The sequence below is a fragment of the Hibiscus syriacus genome, unplaced genomic scaffold (assembly GCF_006381635.1).
Source record: "Hibiscus syriacus cultivar Baekdansim isolate YM2019G1 unplaced genomic scaffold, ASM638163v2 tig00110599_pilon, whole genome shotgun sequence".
Lineage (NCBI taxonomy): Eukaryota > Viridiplantae > Streptophyta > Magnoliopsida > Malvales > Malvaceae > Hibiscus > Hibiscus syriacus.
The window spans coordinates 248,269-273,237 of NW_024062796.1; the positions used below are offsets into that span (position 1 = coordinate 248,269).

The window sequence follows — 24,969 nt, forward strand, 5'->3', positions numbered from 1 at the left end:
TTCATGTATTTAAGATTTAGCTTCGAGTTTTAGTTTGAATCTTTAATTGAGTTAAGTTTAATATTTTTTTTCATTTCGAGCTTTTCTGAGTTTCAATTAATGATTTTGAGTTCCAGTTAAATTTCATTTTAGAGGTTTTAAGTCGAATTGAGCTCAAAGATACTCAAACTCAACTCTATTCGTTTATAACCCTACATTGAACTACATTCAAATGATCGTGTTAGTTAATATATTTAATTTTATAAAATAAACATTAAATTTATTAAACTATTACAAAATATTTACTACGATGCTATATTAAGTGAAAAAAGTTGATAATTTTAATTGATTTTTGTAACCATTCAATAAAATTTAATAATCGTTTTATAATAATTTGATAAGTTTAGTATCCATTTATACTTATTCGATAAATATATAATCATTTTATAACTTTTTGAAATTTTAGTTACAAAGCTATCATTTTAGCATGGTTTGTGAGCTCTTGTGTACTCTACCCTTTTATATATAATGTACACATTTTCCGCAAACCGGGCTCATTATTGGACCGGAAAAAGGGGTTAAGATGATCCAAAATTAGCAAATATTAAATATAATTTGTATATTAATAAATCTTCTAAAATTTTGTTATAATAATAAATTTTCAGTAGTTTTTGAAATTGTTGAATAATAATGGTATAAGATGGAGTCTTGTTGATATCTATTATCAAGATCTTCAAAAATAATGTAAATTTAAATATTCAGATTCAATTATAAACTACAAGATAAAAATATTTTGTTAAGATTCAGATTTGAATCATTCAAAATTTAAAATTTTCAAGCAGTATATTTTGAATAATTTATATGCCTAAATTTTTAAACAAGTTTAAGTTTAAATACTTTTAAAATTATATTTTTACAGTCAAACCTAATGGTACTAATAATGATATAATTAGAATGGTTATGAATTGGATTGAATCAAATTTTGGGCTCATACAAACTATATTTAAGTATAAAATTTCTTCACCTATTTTCAGGCTCGATTCAGATTTAATTAAGCTCCGTCTAAAATTTGACTCAAATTTTAAGGTAAACCCCTCTCACGACTCAAATCGACACATATATATCAACTATATTATAATTTTCGAGTTAAGTTACACATTTTTTATTCTATATTCAATTAATTTTATCATATACTATATTTAAATAATTTGACCTGAATCAATTTAAATAATTTAAAAAAACAAAATCTTAACTTATAAATTCGGATCATATCAAAACTCATTAGATTCGGGTTAAATATATCATAAGCATAGGGATGGCAACGAGTAGGGTTTTTGGTCAATTTTAGGATAAGTTGTTGCGCCTACCTAACTACATCTATGAGAATGGCTGTAAATGAGACGAGGCAGATCGCGAGCTACTCGATCAAGTCTCGATAAATATTCTGATCGAATGGACTCGACTCGAGCTCGAGTTCTTAACGAGCCAAAACGAGCTACTCGATATTCGACTTGAAAAGCTCGTGAGCTATTTGAAAATATAATATATTAAGATTTTATTTTTTAAAAAAAATTATTAATAATTATGTATTGATTTTTTTTAAACTATAGTGAGATTTTTATGTATTTAAGGTTATGTTCGAGTTTGAGGCTTCAATCGAGTTAAATTTAAGAATTTTTTTTCATTTCGAGCTGCTCACGAGCTTCAGTTCAAGATTTCAACTTCGAATCGAGATAGAAAATTTTAAACTCGCAAGTTTTCGAGTTTAGCTCTATTTCAGAGTTTTCGAGTTGAGTTCAATAATACTCGAACTCGACTCGACTCGTTTACACCCATATCTACGAGTCCGAGCCCGCGCGCTTTGAGTCTTCAGCCCCGAGCCAGCGGGTTAACTAGGCGGGAAATTCTTATTTCCGTATAGTTGGCGGGAATCCCTCATTCGGCCACTCGATCCACTTCAAAACATTTAATCTCCACTCCCCAAAATCCAACGGCCACAATTCCACCAACATCGTTTACCTCCCATTTATTTTGGAGGGCATCGTTCCTGTACGAAAAGCAAATCTCTCCACGATAAGGAAAAAAAGGAGAAAGGACACAAAGGGAAAAAAGAACTCAAATCTCAGAAAATAGATGGCGAAATCATCGAAACCGGCGTCGTCCGATGAAGCACTATCCAACGGTTCCAGTTCATCGGAGGAAGAAAGAGTCGATGATCAGATCAACGCGTTGAAGAGGATGAGGAAGAGCTCGAAGCCGTTGCTTGCTCCGCCGGTGCTTCCGAGGAAGACGAGGATGATGAAGGCGCCCCTGATTCTACTGCGGATGACGCTTACGAGGTATTTATACGATCCACCTCTTATTTCGCTTTCGAATTTTTATGGTTTCAGTCGTTAGATCTATGTTTTTTTTGGTTATTTGTTGTTCACGGTGTCTAGTAAGTTGCTGAGGAGATCTTCATTGTTTATATTTATGTTTTATGATTTTTGAGGGGCTTTTTTCCGTGCAGTATGAGTCTTGCGGGGCTGACCCAGAAATTAGTAAGCGAGAAAAGGAGAGGTTAAAAGAAATGGAGAAACTAAAGAAGCAGAAGATTCAGGAGATTTTGGATGCTCAAAATGCTTCCATTGATGCTGATATGGTGCGTACTATAGAGAAAAGTTATATTCCTGTGAATATGATGTGTAATTTATGGGCTACTAATGTTTGGTGTAATTATAGAATAATAAGGGGAAAGGGCGTTTGAAGTATCTTTTGCAGCAGACAGAGTTGTTTGCTCATTTTTCTAAAAGTGGCCTGTCATCATCTCAAAAGAAGGTGAAAGGAAGGTATTTGTTTTCTCCTAGTTAAGGGTGTTCAAAGGGTAATTTCTCTTGATTGTGGTGTTTTCATGATATTACTAATCATGACATGTAAGTGATGGATGCTGTTTTCTATTTGGTTTTTGTTGGTTTCTTCCATTTGTTAGGGGACGCCATGCATCGAAAGTGACTGAAGAGGAAGAAGATGAAGAGTACCTCAAGGAAGAAGAAGATGGATTGTCTGGAAACACACGATTGGTGACTCAGCCTACTTGTAAGTTCCTGCTGTCCGAAACCCTCATTTAGATAAACCACTTTAACTGTTTTCATCTCTTCAAAGTTCTTTGGTTTTTCTTCTTCTTTCCTCTTTAGGCATTCAGGGAAAGATGAGGGACTACCAACTAGCTGGGTTAAATTGGCTTATACGACTGTATGAGAATGGTATTAATGGAATTCTTGCAGATGAAATGGTATGTGTTGTACCCATTACTTTTAGTGATTCACATATTTTTCAAATTTATTGTCAATGCTTGTTTTTCATATCACAATTATCTTGTTATTTGTCATCAGCTGATGTTTGTTTACTAAATTTTTGAGTAAAGGGATTGGGAAAAACTTTGCAAACTATTTCTTTACTGGGCTATCTGCACGAGTACCGTGGAATTACTGGCCCTCACATGGTTGTTGCTCCAAAATCAACTCTTGGTAACTGGGTGAATGAAATTCGTCGATTCTGCCCAGTGTTGCGAACTGTAAAATTCCTTGGGAATCCTGAAGAAAGAGTTAGTTGCTTGATGAATTCTCCAGTGATGACTCTTTATTTTAATTCTTTATTATGATTCTTGTGTCTTCTATTTTCTACAGAGATACATTCGTGCGGAGTTACTGGTTGCTGGGAAGTTTGATGTCTGTGTCACAAGTTTTGAAATGGCCATAAAGGAGAAGACTGCCTTACGCCGTTTTAGTTGGCGTTATATAGTTATTGATGAAGCCCATCGAATCAAGAATGAGAATTCACTCCTTTCAAAAACAATGAGGCTGTACAACACTAATTACCGTCTCCTTATTACTGGTACTCCACTTCAGGTATGCATTAGAATGTGTTGCTATGGAAGTACTTACCGAGTTTTTAAACCTCATTTCATTCATGATGTATGCTTTGCTTAGTTGCAGTATAAATTCCTATTCCACTTTCTTGTACTGAACTTGAATTAAAGTTGAACACTTTTTTTATCATTCTCATATATACTTGGATGGATCAGTTTTTGTTGCCAACTGAGGATTTTGATAATTCTGTTTTGCACTCTTGTTGTTTCCTATCATGTGGTAATCTTGGTTTTTTTTCCCTGGGGTGCAGAATAATCTCCATGAACTATGGGCTCTTCTTAACTTTTTACTGCCGGAGATTTTTAGTTCTGCAGAAACTTTTGATCAGTGGTTTCAGATTTCTGGTGAAAATGATGAGCAGGAAGTTGTTCAACAACTTCACAAGGCAAGTTGAAAATCTTATACCTATTCATGGCTTGCATATGGTTTTGTACAGATAATTAAGATTCTTTGTCTCCACATCTTTAGGTTCTTCGGCCATTTCTCCTTAGGAGATTGAAATCAGATGTTGAGAAAGGTTTGCCTCCCAAAAAAGAAACTATCCTGAAAGTAGGGATGTCCCAGATGCAGAAACAATACTATAAGGCTTTGCTGCAAAAAGATCTTGAAGTTGTTAATGCTGGTGGAGAGCGTAAGCGTCTTCTGAATATTGCAATGCAACTGCGTAAATGCTGTAATCACCCATATCTTTTCCAAGGTGCTGAACCTGGACCTCCATATACTACAGGGGATCATCTTGTAACCAATGCTGGTAAATTTACTTCTTGGAACATATTGAATCCATTGGTGTTGCATGAAAGATGACCTTATTTATTTCCAGGTAAAATGGTTCTGTTGGACAAGCTACTGCCAAAGCTGAAGGAGCGTGATTCTAGAGTTCTGATATTTTCTCAGGTAATCTTGAGGGTTGCCTAGAATTATCTGTTTGTATATTGATACATTTCCCTGTGCTTGTCTTCTACATTTTATTTACATCATTTAAATTGTTATATGTCTTCATTTATGTTCCAAATTCCATGTTAACCATGTTAATGATTTTGCTGTGGGAATTTGTTCAATTCAGATGACAAGGCTACTGGATATTCTGGAAGATTATTTGATGTTTTGTGGGTACCAGTATTGTCGAATTGATGGTAATACGGGTGGAGATGACCGTGATGCTTCCATTGAAGCCTTTAACAAGCCAGGAAGTGAGAAATTTGTTTTCTTGTTATCAACCAGAGCTGGAGGTCTTGGTATAAATCTTGCCACAGCAGATGTTGTCATCCTTTATGATAGTGACTGGTAAGCATTTTCCTTCATTTATTATTATTATGTTGCAGTTCATGTTCAATTGGTGATACAAGGGCAATCTTGCAGGAATCCACAAGTTGATCTGCAAGCCCAGGATCGTGCTCATAGAATTGGTCAAAAGAAGGAAGTTCAAGTGTTCCGCTTTTGCACAGAGGTCTGGATATTCTCATTGTATGCCTGTTGACAAATTATCCTATGTTATGGTATACTTATTTGTTTGTTTATAATGAAACAGTACACTATTGAGGAAAAGGTGATTGAGAGAGCCTACAAAAAGCTTGCCCTAGATGCACTGGTGATTCAACAAGGACGGTTAGCGGAGCAGAAGAGTAAGAAACTTCCCTTGCAGTGAATTGTTTACTTGATGCAATAATTCTTTGCGAGTCTATATCTGTATCATTTCAATATCTTCTTGCTTCATGCAGCTGTTAACAAAGATGAGTTGCTTCAAATGGTGAGGTTTGGTGCTGAAATGGTCTTTAGTTCCAAAGATAGCACAATTACAGATGAAGACATTGATAGAATCATCGCTAAAGGCGAAGCAGCAACGGCTGAACTTGATGCAAAGATGAAGAAGTTTACAGAGGATGCTATTAAATTTAAGATGGATGATAGTATGCCTCTCTTGCTCTTGTTTTCTTTGTTTTTCATTTAAAGTTGTTATAAAATATCATTAGATTTTGACATTATTCTGTCTCTGTAGCTGCTGAATTGTATGATTTTGATGATGACAAGGTTCAAACATCTTTCTCGCTTCTTGTCCCAAAATTTTCTGTTTGATCTCTTCTAAGTCTAGCATTTTACACTGCCCTTTATTGATTGGTGCTTTTGCTTCTTCTGGATGAAGGATGAAAACAAGTTTGACTTCAAGAAAATTGCAACTGAAAATTGGATTGAGCCTCCGAAAAGAGAGCGAAAGCGGAAGTGAGTCTCTATTTTTAGCATTTCTACTAATGTTTGCAATTTGTATTACACATCTTTAACCCGTATTTGACATGTATTTTTCGTTTCCATTAATCAGTTACTCAGAATCTGAGTACTTTAAACAAACCATGCGCCAAGCTGCTCCAGCAAAACCAAAGGAGCCTCGAATTCCTCGCATGCCTCAACTGTTTGTCCTTTCTGAAACTATTGTTTTGCTAAATAGTTTCCTCAGTTGGGTATTGTAGCTAATAAAATATTTCAATTTCTCAGGCACGATTTCCAGTTTTTTAACACTCAGAGGCTGAGTGAGTTGTACGAGAAAGAAGTACGCTATCTTATGGTATGTATGAATAGAGCAAATATCAATTTCCATATTCTTCATCCATTGAATCGCTGTTGGTTGTTATTGATTTTCTGACCAGATTTTTATTTCCATTAAAATCAGCAAACCCATCAGAAGAATCAGGTAAAGGACACAATTGATGAAGCTGAACCTGAAGGTATTTTACTTTTATCATATAATCTGCTTCTTTATGTTGCACGATCTTATATTCTTTACGCCTGTTTAACTAAGTCTTCTAATTAGCGTGGGGGGATCCTTTAACTGCTGAAGAGTTGGAAGAAAAGGAACAACTATTAGAAGAGGTGTGTGAAATGCATTTATGTTTTGTTTATATATATACATGTGTGTGCCAACTGAGCCAAGACTTGGTTATGTTTATATTATTGGTTACTTAATGTATGTGCATCAGGGGTTTTCTTCATGGAGCCGAAGAGATTTCAATACTTTCATTAGAGCTTGTGAGAAGTACGGACGAAATGATATAAAAAGTATTGCTTCTGAAATGGAAGGGAAAACCGAGGAGGAAGTTCAAAGATATGCTAAAATTTTTAAAGAACGATACAAGGAGTTAAATGGTAAGTGATATCTGATATCATGTTACTTTTGCCTTGTTTGGAAAGGGTTCAATCAAGTGCCCTTAATCGGTAAACAAGGTTTTAGTGCTACGATAATGTTATTGAGTTTTATCATACTATAGATTATGATAGGATAATTAAGAACATTGAAAGAGGGGAAGCCAGAATCACTAGAAAAGATGAGATCATGAAAGCAATTGGCAAGAAATTAGATCGATACAAGAACCCATGGCTGGAAATGAAGATCCAGTATGGTCAAAACAAAGGGAAGCTGTACAATGAAGAATGTGATCGGTTCATGGTGTGTCTTTTAATCTTTGTTCAATCACACAATTCATTGTGTTATTTATGCCTCTGCTCGTATGTAAAACAGATATGCATGGTTCACAAGCTCGGATATGGGAATTGGGACGAGTTGAAGGCAGCATTCCGAACATCTCCCTTGTTTCGATTTGATTGGTTCGTGAAGTCACGGACAGCGCAAGAGCTTGCAAGGAGATGCGATACCCTCATCCGATTGGTTGAGAAGGAAATCCAAGAATATGATGAAAGGGAGCGACAAGCACGCAAGGAGAAGAAACTTGCCAAGGTTGTGCATATCCTTTTTATCTGCTCTATATATTTTTGTTACTATGTTTATTCTAGTTGGTTTCTTTCTTATAATTGGTTCTGCATCTCTACATTTCAGAACATGACACCATCAAAGCGCGGTGGGAGGCAGCCGACGGAGAGTCCTGCTCAACTAAAAAGGCCGAAACAGCTATCGATGGATGATTATGTGGTCTCGGTACGATTCTCACCTGAAACTTTTAGGATATGGCGATCAAGATTCTTTCTTTTATTTCCATCATATAACTGATATTTGTCTCATTTTGCAGGGGAAAAAGAAATGACTTTTTTAAATTAAAAAGCCTCAGATTTTGTGGGGTTTAGAGGAGAAATACGAATGATTTTGTGGGGTTTGGACTTTTGGTATGGGCTTTTTGACATTCTTAAGAATGATTGGACAAAACTAATTAACTTGTACTACTACTTGAAAGGTCTAATTAATTTTGGGGGGGGGAAAGGAAAAGAAACAACCCTAAAAGCATAGATTAACATGTTGGATAAAGCATTTTGTTTTGTCCGGGGAACTTACTGCCACCGGGAGTTATCCAAGAGATGAATCTCAAAATCGCCGACACCAGCGATTCGGTTGACCCAACGAGGAACATGCTGAAAACGAATACACTAATCTAAAAATTATTTTTTATTTAATATTCATTCTACATTAAACAAATAGATACGTAATTCTAAAAGACGATTTTAATTAAAAAATCTTTATTTATGTGATTGAATGTCGGTCAAAGTTTCACATACCATACATATATTTTTGGACAATATATATATAACTTGTGATCAAATTTTTATAACATATCATTGTATAGTTTAAAACGTAATTTATAAGACTATTTTTGGCGATGCATCTAATACAATACACCTTTATTACATGTAAAACAAAAACTTATAAATAATTTAAATTAGTCTCAAAAATAATTTTTAGTTGATTGATGTTTGAATGGGTAAATTTATCATAATACTAATAGTTGGTGTTTCAATAAACAAATAGTTAACTAAAATAATTAATTTTTGTATAATCATTTATATTTGATTTATTATAGGTTTATATACTTATAATTATGAGAACTATCTTCCTAAACATTATTAACTATTATGGTTAAAATATTACATAAACTTTTAAAAAAGGAACACCTTTTATTTCGTAGTGTTGACAGGTTTTTTAATGTTTAAAATTGTATGTTTTTGGAAACTATCTATATCAAAATTTTAACTGAAATAATCAATTTAATTTAAACTAATTAATGACATTATAAAATAAATGGATCAAATCATGTCAAATGAAAAGTATAGTGACAAAGTCCCATATTTGAGTATGATAGAGGATCAAAACCAAAGTTTTACTTTTACCTTGATCAGATGATCATCATCTTTGAGCGTCAGTGTTATATTTCATTACAGTTTTTCATAATAATTATTGTAATTATTTTTTTAAGGGTAAAGTATACAAGTAGTCTCGATATTTTATTGTGTCACTTAACTTTTAAAAGTTATAAAATGATCTCTGATTGTAAAATTTTTGCTTTGTCTTGTTTAATCCCTAAACCATTAAAAATTACAAAATTTATTCTAAATTCATCATTTTTCATTAAAAATTAACGATAATTTAAATTGGATGTTAATTTATTATATGAGCTATGATAGTTATTTAAGATTCTTAGATCATATTTTATCATATCTCATATGGTAGATTAACATGTAACTTTGATTGTCATCAATTTTTGACAAAAATAATAAGTTTGGAACATAATGAATAATCAAATGACCATTTTGTAATTTCTAATAGTCAATAGACTTAATAAAATAACCTATATCAGAAGACTATTTTATAATTTCTAATAGTCCAGAGCTCAATAAAACAACTTATAGTCGAGTATCTATTTTTATACGTCACCCTTTTCCCAAATACTTATTAAAGAATAACTTTTCCGTTACTTCCAAAAAAAAGTTGAAACAATATTGACAGTTTTTTGTTGTCAAATTTATGTAATCATTCAGCTTCTAGTTCAGGCTCTTCTTGGAGAAGATTCTCCCTGTTGTCATGAGCCCAAAATCCTCGCACATCTATCAGCATGCTCGCCACCGTGCCTCCCTGTTTACAAGCCACGAGGTCAGCCAGCGTGATCCTCAACGGATCGACCGGCTTCACCATGTCCCATATTTCGTCCCTCACGTCCTCGATGCACAACTCGTAGTTGCCCCCTTCGGTCCATTTATGGTGTACATCTCTGTTTCAAGAGTATAATCATAAATTCTTTCAGCTGATGTTCAAATAAATAGGTATTAAAGATCGGAATTCGATTCCGAGTCTTAAACTATGCTTCATCATTCGTGTCTCTGGAGGTTTCCGACTTGCAGAATCTTGCTCGAGTTACTACAAGCAAGGAAACATCAGAGCTTTTCTGTAGGAAGATTGTATCGGGAAGCATCTCATCTCTTTGATGCTTCCCTTCTTCGCTTCCATGTTTCGAGATAATGTTTCGTAGCTCAGAAAACTCAACTCTTAGCAACAGCTCAATGCACATGATAAACAAAAATCGGAAGCGAAATAGTCGAAATAAAACATCAATTTGATCTGTGAAAAAGATCACCTGAAAAGAGAATGAACATCTGCTGTTGTGAGGAATCCCCTACCATTAAGATTGAGACAACGGAATATATATGCTAATCCTTCCGGAGTGTCTTTGTTCTCGAGGGCCAGAACAAAGTCAAGAAAACTTTCAAAATCCATCTCCCGATTATTTCCGGCACCAGTTTTGCCACGGCGGACATGCTCATCAAATACTGTTCAAAGCATAATAAATGCAACAGCTGAGTCGAGTAAATTGAAACAACTAGCATAAGAACATAATGTTAAACTATATGGGAGATAATGACGGTAGAACGGTCACAAAATAACACAAAACACCAAGATTCGACGTAAAAAATCTTAAACGGGAAAAACCATTGGCAAAGGAGAAATTCACTGATGTTGAAAATAACACGGATACCTGAGAATTGCGACTTTCAAGGCTTATTCGACTAGTGCCTAACCTTAATCCTAACATCTATTACTAGTAACAATTAGCTGATTACAAAGGAAACTTGAGTAACAAAAAATCTACTTCAACAAGGTTTTCCTACTTTCAATCAAAAGTGCTAACAGAAGCATACTCTTTTACGAATTATATGTGCGAAAAGGCCTGAGAGCATCCGCATCCACCACGGATCCTCATTTTTTTCTCCCAACTTTTCACCAAGTGAGTCGCACCACGAACTTTTCGGGACGGATCAAATCGGAATTTGGGTCACCAACTCTAACACCAAATATTATAAATTCTAGTGTACCTTAAAAATAAAAATAAACAACAGTTTATACCTTACCTCTTTCAATGAAAATTTCAGTTAGCGTTCCATCTGCATATTCTTTAAGTTCCTGCTTACTCAGTGTTCCATTCATATCTTTATCAAGGGCAAGAAACATATCTACAAAACAATAAGATAAAGGTTAGCAAATAATTATTACAAATACTCTTTCCTCGAATATTATTCATATGCTCAAGCAATATCCAATTAGCAAGAGAGAAACTTCATGATCCACTAAACCATCAAAGATCACTATCATTTTGAAAAGAGAGGATGAACTAAAACAATAATAGAGGATTTATAGCACAACTGAGAATGTTCAAAACACTCACCACAAACGCGTTGCGTACATGTCAAGGAAAACCAATTCTCAGCTTGCTCATGGTCAGTGACTTCTTCCTCACTTTCCTGAATTGAAGTTTAATGAGGGAAAAGAAGAAGAAATCAAAATAATATTTGTCAAACCTAAGTAAAAAAGGATTGGTATATCTTGAAGATGTATTCATCAATAAGGCACCTGATGTAGTTCCATTAATTCTTGGAGACAGTTGCTTAGAAGAACCTTTTTTATACAGGCTTTTCCTGCAAGGAATACTATTATTAATAGCATATCGGAAAAACCATAACCAGTTACTACTGATAGGATATCAATTCTGTGATAGTAAGCAAATTTAGGTCATGCGAACCTCGTCTCTGAGGATCACAAAAGAAGAAGAACTTGTGTGCAGCTATGCGACAGTACATTTGAACAAAGGCGCCAGGCATATCCTGTAGTTGTGCCAGATTAGGAATAAGACCACGAATATAGGCCTCCATTTCCTGTACACAAGTAACTATAGTTTTACTCGTGTGAAATGATGAAAAACAAATTGATTGTATAGCAGTATTCAATCCGAACAGAGATCACAAGATAAGAAGAATTTAAATACTTCGAGAAGGAAAGACTTCATACATGAGGTTGGAGGAAACCATCTGAATCCTCATCAATCTCACTCATATCTATTCTAGCCTGAGTAAGAGAAACCTGAAGAACAATAAACAATAAGCAGCAGTCAAGCAGCCACTTCCTCAATTAGAATAAATTAAAAATTAAAAGCAGGTGATATATAGGTTTCTTTGAACGCTGTGATTTTAGGACTAACACCATTAGCTAATGCAGCAAAAATTCACAAGGAACAGATCAAAGATTTGCACATAATTCAGGGGAAAATAGTAATGCTTTGAAATGTTAAAGAAACAAAGACTTACTGTGCGCATCACATAAAGATAGAAGGGCAAAATGGCTATTCGCCCTGACTCATCTTTCTCAAACTTCATGAAGTTGGATGGGCTGAAGAAGCGACGGCATTTTGCACCTATTTGTTCTGTACATATGGAGGCAATCTGGAAAAAATCTTCATAGTTCATCTGCAAGTTTACAAGTTCAAAACATAATTCAAGTTGTGAACAAGGCAAGGGTAATGTAGTAATTGTGAACAACAGAATAAAAGTAGTTCATCATTTTTTATTTTGTGTAGCACATTTTGAAACTATAGGAGAATATGATGGCAAAGAATAAACCTTTTCAGCTCCAGTGGAATCATCGATAACACAATTTTCCCTTAAGTAAACCCACATGGTATCCAGATCATCAGCATTTAGCAAAATATCAGATTGCTTCTGCAACAGAAGAACTAAGAATGTGAGCAATGATTAAAGAAGATCACTATATGCTTAGGAATACACAGTCAAAGAAAGACCAATATTACCTTCAAAAATCGATATTTTGCTAACCTTTGAACCCTATCACTGATTGATCCTTCTTCAGGCTTCTGAACGAAGCAAATACGAAAATAAAGTGGAAACAAAAGAAACCATTATGAAAGAAGATTGGAATAGTAATAAAACCAGCAAATAACATTAGTAACATGCCTTCTTATAGAAACTTGGTATTGTACCAACTCCAGCACTTTTCTGCTGCTTCTGTTTAAATAAATCAAGCAATATCTTCTTTGTCTCAAGCTCTACAATGGATAGAAACAACAAAAAGGAAAAAGAAAAACTCAGGTCTCAGAAATGTCATCACGGAACAAAAATAGATTTCAATGGTATAATAACAAGTATTACACCATAATTTTCAACCAAAAAGGCTCAGTTTCATAACACTGCTAAAAGTCCAAAGACATAAGCTCAAACCAAGAATTATAACTAAAATCAAAATCCCATGCATTCTTAAACAACATGCTTACATTTCCACATTTCAACGCGTTGGCAAATATGCAAAATTATAAAATTTTAAGCACCAATTAAACAATTTTTAGTAGGAAAAAACCTAAATATATAGTCTGAAACCAAATTAATCACACTTCTGCAAAATTACAAAAAAAAAAAATCAATCACCATAAAGCTTACATTTTTCATTAAAAGAGAGAAACTTTGAATGTATAGATAACAATTACAAAAGGATAGGATTGTGGAAAAAGTTAAAAAGAAATGAAGAGCAGAGAGAAGAGAAACGTACCCATCGAATCTTCGGATCCGAGTCCGATACCGGATCCGATATATCGACGAAGATTTCGGACCCAAAGCAGCGACGAAGCTGGCGGTATGCTCCGTCGAGCGGCGGCCTCGTGGTTCTCGCCATCACTGAACCCACTATACATGGCCATGTTGAACCGATCAGGCAATCTGAGCCAACTTGCACGGTTAGATTTTTCAATCTAAATTTCTAGCTCCCCTGTTTGTCTGATATGCCGGAAAGAATGGCTTTCAAATAGAGAGAGGAAAGGCTAAATTAAAATTGGTCCCTAATATCATAAATTAAGTTTAATAGCATAATTAAATGCTTCTATTTTATTGACGAGTAAACTACACCATTACTCATTGAACTTTCGAATTATCTTATATTTTGCTCATCGTACTTTCAATTTTTTTAATTTATTCATTGAACTTTTGAATTATTTTTATTTGATCACTCTGAATTATTTTATTATTATTTTCGAATCACATGGATTTATTATTATTATTTATATATAATAATTTAAAATATAAAATAAAAATAGAAGGTTGTCGAACACCACTGTCGATCATCGACCACCGTAAGTGATGGTCGTTCAATCTCAAATTTCATGGTCACTTCGCCTCGATACCGTGAGTCTGAATTTGACCTCTATTTTTTCGGAATTTGCTCCAAAGTCCATGAATTAGAGATTGAAAGTGAGGAAGCTAAAACATTTTAGTCGAGATTCACAGGTTTTGGGACATTTTATGGTGAAATAACCACCAGATTCGGACTCAGTGGGTTGAGACGAATCAACCAATGAAATTTGGGATCGAACGACCACCATCTACAGCGACCGATAATGACCAACGATGCGTCCAGCCACATTTTGTTTTTATTTTATATTTTCAATTATTTTATACCAAATAATAATAAAGAAATGTCATATCATACCAAAATAATAATAAAATAATTCGGAGTGATTAAAATGAGTAATTCGAAAAGTTCAATGAGTAAATTAAAAAATTAAAAGTACAGTGAGTAAAATATGATAAAGAATATAATTTAGTGAGAATAGTTTTTAAATGATTATGTTTCATTAATTAAGTTGAATAACCTAATTAAATTGCTCTCCGTTCACATTATCCCTAATTTTCGTTGCGTAAAATTATTATTATTTATTTAATCACTGTATGTTTGTGGTCATTGATAGAGCTATCGAATCTTTAAATCACTGTTCGTTGTCTGATTTTGATCTTTACGATAATACCTTTTACATCGGTATTTTTCTTGAAAAATAATCGGTAATCGGTATATTTATCAATCTAACACCGGTCAGATTATATTTTTCGATCTAACACCTTTAGTAGTAAAGCACGCCCTTGCACCGCGTTATATGTTGATTTGGCGTCACGTGAGGTAAGGCGCGCTCCTGAAACGCGCCTTATGCTGACATGGATACACGTGGATATAGCGCGAACCCTGGGACGTGCCTTACGCCAAGTAGAGGTATAGTACGGGCCTCCCCTACTTTTCATGGTATAGCTTTAACAGCTGAGATGCTTCCGTCTTCCGATTTATGGCGGTTGATAAAGGTCTGGATAAACACATCCAAAGGCCCCAACAATGAACTCAAGTAAATATGCTTGATAACTCCTTTGGACAACAGATCTAGAGTAAACAGACCCCTAGGAACAATCTTTTTCTCTATGCTCATTGACAATAGTTGGGGACGGTTCGCAATAACACGAGACGAAATACCCATTTTGTTCATGAGGAAATCCATTGTCACCACAAGTTTATCCTCAGACACCCTCATGAACCCCTGGATACCTACGAAAAGCTTCCAGTACCTCCTCATCGGACCAACCAAGCTTCTTAAAAACTCCAATCTTCCTCTCCCATGTCGGTTTACTCATCGAACTCAATGCCGACAGCGCTACCATAAACATTGGCTTAGAAGGATTTAATCCCATACCCTTTGCTTCCTCTACCAAATCATTGAACTTTTTCGGACTTCAAATAAATGTTATAGGCAGTAAACAAAGTGTTGAAACAATATTACACTCAGCAACTCCATTATACAGCAAGGTATTGACATTGGACGACAAAACATCATAAGTACTGATATTGTAGTCCATAAGACAGCGGATGGCATTTCACGGCACGGAAAATCTTCTTATCAGACTTAAGCACGGTACTAAGGAAATTATAAGATGGGATATTTTATTTTCTAAGCTTTTGGCAAAGAGAGGTGGATTACTAGAGAAGATATGGGCAAGATCAGGCATTGAAACACATTTAGATATTAAAAACTCGAGTTTAGGCAAAATGATTCCTTCAACATCTGAGGTAAGCAGTGCTGCGCGTTTGTTTATGAGGCGGGTGATTTGGGATTTTGAGAAACCATGGCTTTTCTGGGGTTTCGAAATGAACAGATTTGGAGGCTCTTAAAGCAGATTCTAAGGACAACCCACAGTTTTTTTGAGGTATGAAACTGTAAATGAGATCTCATTTGAAGAATTTGTAAGACATCTGAGAATTAGACTGTGATGATCCTAAAAGTTGGCTACTTGGAGTGGCTGTAAGCCCTTAACTACATTTCTCCCATGGAGAACTGTTTTGCAGAGAAGTAAAACATTGGGAAAGCGTAATTGAGTTTAAAAAAAGGCAAGGAATTTACCTGTTTTTTTTTGGGGGGGGGGGGGGAAGTATAGATTTCGTCTGTGAAAAAAACAATTCTTTTGGATAGTTGTGATAATCGCTATGTATTAGTAGGCGCATAACCGACATAGCAGCAAAGATATGGCATGATCATACATAACAGCACATCAAATTATTAGCACATAGTCAAGTTCTACTAATGGCAAAAAGAAGAAAAAAAAACTAAAAGATTGTATTGAAAGAGTTCTCAACCAAAAGTCACTGTCGTTTAGCTTAAAAGAAAAGAATCCCAATCAAAGAAACAAGAACAAATTTGAACCTTTTAATGTCAATAAACAACAATCAATATCCTATGAATGCAGCAGCTTGTGACCATCCATTCTCCAGTTCTTTGAAAGATCCAACTTTTCATGATATAACTTTAACAGCTGAGATGCTTCCAATTTATGGCGATTGATAAAGTGCTCGATAAACACATGATCCGAAGGCCCCAACAACGCGTGCAAGTTAATGCGCTTGATAACACCTCTGGACAACAAATCTAGAGCAAACAGACCCCTCGGAACAATCTTTTTCTCAATGCTCATCAACAGCAGTCGGGGACGCTTTACAATAACACTAGACGAAAGACCCATTTTGTTCACCAGGAAATCCGTTGTCATCACAATTTTATCCGCAGAAACCCTCACGAATGTTGGATACCTACGAAAAGCTTCGAGAATCTCCTCATCGGACCAACCAAGCTTCTTAAGAAGTTCAATCTTCCTCTTCCACGTCAATTTACTCATAGAACTCATTGCATAGAGTGCTACCATAAACATTGGCTTAGAAGGATTAAATCCCATATCCTTTGCTTCCTCTACCATACCCTTAAACTTATTCGGACTTCTAACAAAAGTCGAAGGCAGCGAACAAAGTGCCGAAGCAATATTACACTCAGCAACTCCATTATCCAGCAACGTATTGATATTGGATGACAAGATATAATAAGGATTGTATCCCATAAGGCGCGGATAGCGTTTCATAGCACGAAAAATCTTCTCTTCAGGCTTAAGCACAGTACTAAGGAAATCATAAGATGGGATTATCTGATTTTCTAAGCTTAAGGTAAAGAGACTTGGGTTACAAGAGCAGATATAGGCAAGGTCAGGCATTGAAACACCTTTAGAGATTAAAAACTCAAGTTTAGGCAAAATGATTCCTTTAGCATCTGAGGTAAGCACCTGTGGGCGCTTTTCGATGAGGCGGGTGATTTGGGGTTTTGAGAAACCATGGTTCTTGAGCACCCCCATCACACAGTCAGGCTTCTCTGGGGTTTCGAAATGAACAGATTTGGAGGCTCTTAGAGAAGATTCTAAGGACAAACCACATTTGTTTTTGAGGTATGAAACTGTAAATGAATGCTCGTTTGAAGAACTTGATATGTATCTGAGAATTAGAGACTGTGATAGTCCTAAAAGTTTGTGACTTTGAGTGGACCTCCCATGGAGAATTGTTTCGCAGAGAGAGAGAAACATTGGGAAAGTGTAATTATGTTAAAAAAGGCAAAGAATTTACCTGTTTTTGGAGGGGGGAAAGATGAATTTGAGAATGGGGACGAATCCTGAGTTAGAATGAAGAAACCCCAGGGCAGCAACTTGGAAAAACAAGTCCTTTGTTTACGACTGTTTGGTGATGTAATAGTCTTGTTTTATTACTTGGTCAAATTCTGATCTTAGTCCCTCTACTATGCTTAAATTGAAAATATATGATCTCTATAATCTTACATATGGCTTAGTACACTTTTTAGTGTCTAAACCATACCTCATAATACGGCTTGGTCCTAAAGAATTTTTTTGCTAACGAGAAGGCCTAATGTTTCTAACATTATATTTTTAGGTGTATGGACTATAATGGTCGTTAAATTTGGTCGTTATATGACACATATCATGCATATAAATTTTCAAAAAGTATTTTATATTTTTTAAAACTTAATATTATAATTAAAAAAACAAAAAATCCTCCCAAATTTTACATCTTCGATATTCCACTGTTGGTCCGTGGCTATCACCGTTGACATCATCAGAATTATAAACTTAGTCCCCTACCCATCGTGAAACTGCGTCGATTGTTGTGAAAAACTTCGTAAAGGGTCACGGAATTTCTAGATTTTTCATTGTTGTTTTTCGAAGGCTACAACCATTTGTACGTTACACAGGGTGTCACCGTTGAGTTTCTCGTCCTACTCCGAACAAAACCCGACCGGTGGTGACCCTTCGCCGTTGACAATGAAGGAATGAGAGGGAGAGGGACGACGCGAGACTGGGGGGTTTGATTTTTATTTTATTTTTCTTTTTTTAAAAAATTATTTTTATTATTAATTTTTTTAAAAAAAAATATAATGATAAACACTAAGTGTGTAACTAAAAAAATATTAGACACCTATTGTTAGTAAAAGAATTCTTTAAACACTAAATCATATTTTAAGATATAATTTAGGCACTAAAAAATGTATCAAGACTATATAAAAACCAGAAATATGCTCTGGACAACGTACGTACTCTTCATTTTTCAAGTAATTTTAATGGTTAAAAACACTTTTAGTCAATAAACTTCAGTACTTGTCTCAACTTAGTCCCTGATTTTTCTACATTTGTGCCAAACCATCCAAAGAACTAAAAATGGAGGACTATAAATTACTTCAAACAAGTTGCCTCGCGTTGAAAAGTTTAATTCCTTGTGATAATAACTTATAAGTATGGTAAAGAACAATCATGGCATGGTGTGTTTATGTTTTTGAAAGACAAAATCGAGGTCAGAAAATGGCTGACAATGGCATCTACATTGGTCACATAATCTTTTGTATTTTAATACTGAGAATTAACAGATCTTTTAAACTACAAACCTCTTTCTTGGGGCCTAAAATTCTAAAACACAGGCAAGAAAGCATGAGGCCAAAATCAATGGTTGAATATGGGATAAGATCTCCAGCAGCATTGGTGGGGGAGCAGGGAATGATGCCCACAAGACATGAGTCCAAAAATCGCTGAAAGAACAATTCTCTCGATAGGTTATCGAAGCCGTACTCGACTCTAACCTAGTAAGAACCTGAAAATGTCGGTAAGTGAGATGATGCCTTCTACACGGTTACTTCCGGCTTCCACAATAACAAGCCGTCTAGCACCTGAAATCATTTTTTTTACTAGTATAGTTAATGAATTATCCTTCACAATGATTATTAGTCTTCTTAAAAGTGGGAAAAAACACACACACAAATCTTAATGGAAAATTCAAAATGAAAGAAAGAGAGACAGTCACCAGGGTTGGACAATTGTTCCATCACTTTAAGCAATGTATCAGTGCGCAAACACATTTGACATCTTTGAGTTCTCTCATAAGGAGGGTTGGAATCTTGTCCCCATTGCAATGCCTAACGAATTAAAATCGACAAAAGAGTATACGCAAGATTAGGAAACAAGTTTGGGACTACAGAGAAAAATAACAGAAAGAATATTAAAAATCCACCTCTCCAAGAATTATCGAATCCCAAGCTTTCTCAACAATCGAACATTGTGTTGATAGTTAATGCATAAAGCAGAGAAAAGGTAGAACAAAAGCCACAACAGTTACCTGATGAACAGTCATTTCATTTAGATTATGTGTATAAGCTCTGCCTTTGGCCAAAGCTGTAATATCGCTGAAAATAAGCCAATGAAATAACGAATAACTATCACCCTCAACCGAAGCTGACAGTAAGTTTTGCAAACTTGAAAGATAATCAAGAATGAAACCCTACCTCCGACAATATATGTCCACTAACGAATCATTATCATCAACTATAGGTATTGAACTTACTTTAGCTGTGAAAACAAAGAGCAAAACTTTGTCATACCGACATGTACATGAATGTCTCTAATCAATTTGAGGTGGCCTCTTGAGGTCTTAAGCTAGTTCTTCCATCTTCAAGAAACCATAAAAAAAATCCTTTTTTTTTCTCCTGGTGATTTATACTATCTTATACCTTCAATAATTTGTTTGACAGAACAGGAAACATACCTTCAACTAGCATATTTAATGCGGAACTAAGAGAGGCAGTAAGTCTCAGTATTGCAAATGGCCGACTGCTGGTTTCTCCAATTCTTGGAACCCACGTACCCAGAGGGATTGCATAGATAGGTAATTGTAGTATGGGCAAAGAGTTGGGACAATGTTTAAAATACCTGCAAATACCTAGAAATCGAACTCAATTGATTAGGGAGCCATGCATGTTGAACAGATATTGTTAATTGACAATGAACGGTTAAGAGGCTTACATTTTAATATTCCGGCAAGAGAAGCAAGATGTAATAACTGGGGATGCGAACCATCTTCCGATAATGAATGGATAACAGGAACAATAGCAACTCCATTTTGCAAAAATTTTAAAGCTACGTCCTTCAAATTATCACATGGGCTAACCTGCATAATCAACAAACATTAACTCATATATGCATATACAAAAAATGCAACCTTTCTAAAATGATACATGACAAAGACCTAACAACATAGCTTTCTGAAAAAAGGAGAACGGAAAGGATTAAATAGGCATGTGGCAACTAATGTTGGAGAAGAATAAATAAAATGAAAGAGCTTTTTGTATTTTTTAATCAAATCTCGGGGTAGGTTGCTTCAAAAGAAGAAGATTGCTAGTTAATGTTCTAGACATTTTCTTTTCCCGGCACTAAAATTCTTGCGCGGCTATATGAACTCAGATCCCCCGCTGAATATGATTCTTGAAAATGCTCTATAGCCACATTTGAAATTGTGCCTAAGTAGGATTCTGGAAAAATAAGATAGCAAAACTAACATCTAGCTATGCTAGTTGCCACCAAGTCATTGAGTCACACTAACCTAGATACTTTTTGCAGAGGTCTACTAAAATTAAAACATAAAAACACATATGGAGAAGCAGCTCCTTTGTACAAACAAACATAAAATGCACATGCATGTTAATGAAAATAATGTCTTTCTTAAGCTATTATCCAACGCAGACCACCATACTGAACACTAACATAGATAAGATCTTTCGGAATTGGTCTCCCATGCCCATCAACTTGTCCAGTCATGTAAGCCTTTCCCTGCTTCCATGCAGCGATACTGTGTGTTTCAAGCTCTTCCTCTGTCAAATTTGATCGATGCTTTAGAAGCTGCATAACAAAAAAAAAAATATGGCATTAAGAGAGAGACAGAAAATAAGATCCATCTATCAGATTAGTATATTGGTAGATTTTGGAAGACTTGTTATCAAAAAATGTGATTCTGCATTATGAACATACCTCTCTGAGAATCAATATAAAATCCGAAGCACTAATAACTCCAACAAACTTCTCCTTGCGGAAGTCCCAAAGAGGAGCCAAAGGAATGCCCTGAAAAAGGCATGACTATCCAAGCTCTTTATAAGCAACAAACAACTATGCATAATATTATTAAGAAGCAACAATTAGCAAAAGAAAAGTACAGAAGTTTCCTCATTCTCTCTTTCTTTGCTTTTCTATTGTGGCAGATTATGTGGCTATCACGAAACTAATATGAAAATAACAGTTGCCTAATGTCCGAAAACAACTAAATCCTAATATCTGCGTAAACTAGACAGATACCTGCTCCGACAGAATATGGAACGCTTGTTTTACAGGCAAAGCAACGTCCAAGGCAACAACCTGTAAGGCAGATCTGTATAAATTAGAAAAATGGAAGTAACATGAATTGGTCAGAGTCAAACATGCAAAGAATGAGTATATCAAGAAGGAAGACGATAGTAATGCATCCAAACCTTGCCTGACTCAGGTAGTAATTCATAAGCAGTATGCCCTGTCAAGTATACAGAGATGCGATGACGGGAGGCTTGTACATCCTCTTCTGAAATCCTAGGCATTGCTTGATTCAACGCAACAGAAGAAACTCGATGCTGTGTTGCAAAAAGGTAATAATGAATGGACAAGTAGAGAAGATACACGATGGGCATGCACTAAGAACTAAAGTGCAACAAGCACCAATCACATGCAGACTACAGTGTTTCCAATACATAACTAAATCTGAACTGCATTAAACTGCGAACAGAAAACCAAATAAGATCAAATTTTCAATGAAAAAGAATCTTGACTGCGATGAATTGTCAGCAATCGCAAAAATCAAGTTGCTACCTTCTTTTACTAATTCTACCTACTACAGCAATTTTGATGAGTTATCTTCTAATCTCAATCACAATGCTAAACTAATCCTTGAAAAGCAACAATACCTTCGGCAAAATGCTAAGTATAAAAAGTTAAGGAGCCTAGCTAATTCTTACCACGAGGCCATTATCTACTTCCATGCTATTCATTATATCTTGACGAGATTGGACATGAGGGACCTCCACAGTCATAGGTCTAGCTTCAAAAGTGTTTACTATTCCATATTCGCTATTCTTGTGAGGTTGTTGTTCATCATGTCGCCATTCACCATCAACGAGAAACTTGTACTACACGAAAGAACCAACACATGTGAGCAAATAAAACACAAAGAAGGAAATGGCTGAAAGACTTCACATTCTCAAAGCCATCAAAACCTTAAATGAGCAATTAGATAAGTTCATTGAAGAATTCAAAGCATTTGAATTTTCCTATTCCTATGTTATTGGTGGGGGGGGGGGGGGGGAAGCAAACCAACCTCATGGGAACCATGGGGTACGGCATAAACAACTTGAAACACATTGGAGGAACCTTCAACCTGTGACATTGGCACGAGCTCGGTCCACCTTCGTATTTTTTTTTCAAACAATTAACCATTGATCTAAGCACTAATCATAAGCCTTAAGAATCAAACTTTTTCATAATAGCAAAAACAGAGAGGAATAATTAAAGAGTTACCCATTGAAAGAGCCAGACAAGAAGACACTTCTCCCACCATGTGGCCATGTAAACTGAATTGGGAAAAGCACAACACCGGAGGTGGTTACTACACCGGCAAACCTTGCCGGATTCATATCGGAAGCAAACATTTGGCAGCCGTCTTTTTAATGAAATTATTTGTTTAACCCTTCCAAAAATCCAAAAATAAAAAGATCCTAAAAATCAGTTTAAAAACAGTTTTCCCTTCTCCCTTCAATCAACCGAAAAAAAAAAAAGAAGGAAAGTCAATAAAGCAATGATTATAAGCTTCAAAGAGTGGCCTTTTACTTGATTATATATGGACGAAACCTTGATTTCGCCCCTACCAAACAATGGAGGCAAAAGAAGGGTTTGAATTTAGTGGAAAATTCAGTTAAATATGAGATTAAAAAATCCAAACCCTAAGAAGAACTGGGGAAAAGGAGAGGAAAATGTACTAAAAAATTGAATTTAATTGGATGTGGGTGTGAGTGAAGATCGAGGGTAGTTTTTTTGGGTAAATTACATATTAGTAACTACACTTCTCCTACTTCATTTATTATATTTTAACTTTTTTAAATTTGATCACTAAACTTTATATAATAATTTCTTTTATCATTCCGTCTTAGTTTTGACTTAATAAAAAACTAAATACTCAAACTATATTCATAATTTACTTTTAGTGTCTAAACTTTTTTTCGTTAAGTGTTTAATGTTTTCTTCGTTACACTTTTATATATTAACCATTAAAAAATTTTGTTAAGTGACTGTAAATGAAATAGGAGAGAGTAAAAATCTAAATGGTGAATTTTTTAATAAATTTTTCATTGTTTTTACCTTTTTTGCGACTTAATAAAATAAAGATATAATTCGATTCAGATAGGATAATCGATTTTTTTTATTTGTGAATAAATTAAACTATATATATTTAAGTAGTAATCAAATCAAATTTAATAAAACTGAACTGAAATTGAATCGAATGCATAACTTTTTCGCCTCACATGTAGTATGAGGAGGTGGGGACAAAGGGAAAATTGACAAAAACATCACTAGATTTGGTTTACATGAATGCGGACATGTTAACTTCATCACCGTTGAAAAATTGCTCCCTACTACACGTCTAGTGCTACACATTAATTTTGCAATAACTTCAATAGCACACCAATATTTGTTGTACCATTACCCACTACTAGAACAGATACCTTTCCTCTTCGTACTTAGATTCTCAGGTCTGATGATCGGTCTACAACGTGCGATTTTAAGGGTGTATTTACCCTGAGTAACTTCAACGAAGATCGAACCCTAATCGATAACTTCATTGTTCCGGAGTCCAAGAGCTGAGACATGAAAAGAATAATCAAAATGAAACATCAGCTTGAAAGTTGGCCCTAACCATCAAATTTCTTGAGGTTTTAAAACTCTCTCCGACTGGTTCTTGTAGTATTGAGTTTATCATACGTGTGTTAAAGTGTAATTATGTTTTCGGGTTAAGGGTTTAAAACATTATAATAAAATCAGGTTTATGATAAGTTGCTATATGTATAAATAAAAGTCGAGTTGGAGACTTGACAAGCACGAGATAATGTATTGGATATATATATTTGGGTCGTATTTCGATATTCATGAATCAGACATGACTATTGAAATGAATAATTCAATAAAAACGAAGAGTCCAAGTAACATACCTTAGAAGCACCTAGATTGATCGAGTTATATCATAATTAAATCTCTATTTTTATGTTGTTGATGATATTTAAAATGGGAGCATAATAATTAGGGTTTCACACACCTCCCATAAACGCTGTGTATTGCTGATTTCTAGCGACGAACTTCAGCTATATATTTGTAAACCTAAAATATTCTATGAAAAGTGGAATTTGTCTGGCCTTTGCACATGAAAGTCTTCATTGTCGGAGCAACATCTTCACATGGCGTCCAGTTCCTTCTTTCTTTGTTATCTAATCAACTTAAAATCCGT

At 35.0% G+C, this 24,969-nt stretch overlaps 3 protein-coding genes, 1 non-coding gene and 1 pseudogene across 4 annotated transcripts; 1 reads left to right on the top strand and 4 right to left on the bottom strand.

The window, feature by feature from the left end:
• Positions 1-2,067: 2,067 nt before the first annotated feature.
• On the top strand, positions 2,068-7,992 carry LOC120134836 (annotated as a pseudogene).
• A 1,497-nt stretch (positions 7,993-9,489) lies between these two features.
• On the bottom strand, positions 9,490-13,767 carry LOC120134837 (probable serine/threonine-protein phosphatase 2A regulatory subunit B'' subunit TON2). The gene is made up of 12 exons (XM_039151223.1): positions 13,486-13,767; positions 12,897-12,988; positions 12,734-12,796; positions 12,546-12,644; positions 12,234-12,392; positions 11,938-12,009; positions 11,672-11,804; positions 11,503-11,567; positions 11,318-11,393; positions 11,004-11,105; positions 10,232-10,424; positions 9,490-9,868 (listed from the first exon to the last, which is right to left on the bottom strand). The coding sequence occupies exons 1-12, from the start codon at positions 13,631-13,633 to the stop codon at positions 9,631-9,633; spliced, it is 1,440 nt and encodes a 479-aa protein (XP_039007154.1). The 5' UTR covers positions 13,634-13,767; the 3' UTR covers positions 9,490-9,630.
• Positions 9,970-10,090, bottom strand: LOC120134859. Its single transcript, XR_005517203.1, has one exon. It is a non-coding gene; the product is annotated as a small nucleolar RNA snoR104 (small nucleolar RNA).
• A 2,633-nt stretch (positions 13,768-16,400) lies between the features above and the next one.
• LOC120134817 (transcription termination factor MTERF5, chloroplastic-like) lies at positions 16,401-17,743 on the bottom strand. The gene has a single exon (XM_039151209.1). The coding sequence runs from the start codon at positions 17,643-17,645 to the stop codon at positions 16,479-16,481; it is 1,167 nt and encodes a 388-aa protein (XP_039007140.1). The 5' UTR covers positions 17,646-17,743; the 3' UTR covers positions 16,401-16,478.
• A 1,179-nt stretch (positions 17,744-18,922) lies between these two features.
• LOC120134807 (sucrose nonfermenting 4-like protein) lies at positions 18,923-23,159 on the bottom strand. Its single transcript, XM_039151204.1, has 13 exons — positions 22,992-23,159; positions 22,792-22,879; positions 22,433-22,603; positions 21,917-22,051; positions 21,744-21,803; positions 21,423-21,512; positions 21,159-21,293; positions 20,421-20,565; positions 20,164-20,337; positions 19,904-19,967; positions 19,738-19,804; positions 19,426-19,537; positions 18,923-19,291 (listed from the first exon to the last, which is right to left on the bottom strand). Exons 1-13 carry the CDS (start codon positions 23,120-23,122, stop codon positions 19,200-19,202), a joined length of 1,464 nt encoding a protein of 487 aa, XP_039007135.1. The 5' UTR covers positions 23,123-23,159; the 3' UTR covers positions 18,923-19,199.
• Positions 23,160-24,969: the final 1,810 nt, after the last annotated feature.

Coding starts and splice junctions, on each gene's coding strand:
- LOC120134807 (XM_039151204.1), bottom strand. CDS start 23,122: ATGTTTGCTTCCGATATGAATCCGGCAAGGTTTGCCGGTGTAGTAACC. Junction 21,513..21,743: donor TCCATATTCTGTCGGAGCAG/GTATCTGTCTAG, acceptor TGCCTTTTTCAG/GGCATTCCTTTGGCTCCTCT. Junction 19,805..19,903: donor GTGGACATATATTGTCGGAG/GTAGGGTTTCAT, acceptor GCTTATTTTCAG/CGATATTACAGCTTTGGCCA.
- LOC120134817 (XM_039151209.1), bottom strand. CDS start 17,645: ATGTTTCTCTCTCTCTGCGAAACAATTCTCCATGGGAGGTCCACTCAA.
- LOC120134837 (XM_039151223.1), bottom strand. CDS start 13,633: ATGGCCATGTATAGTGGGTTCAGTGATGGCGAGAACCACGAGGCCGCC. Junction 12,645..12,733: donor CAAAATATCGATTTTTGAAG/GTAATATTGGTC, acceptor CTTCTGTTGCAG/AAGCAATCTGATATTTTGCT. Junction 12,393..12,545: donor ATTCCACTGGAGCTGAAAAG/GTTTATTCTTTG, acceptor GTAAACTTGCAG/ATGAACTATGAAGATTTTTT.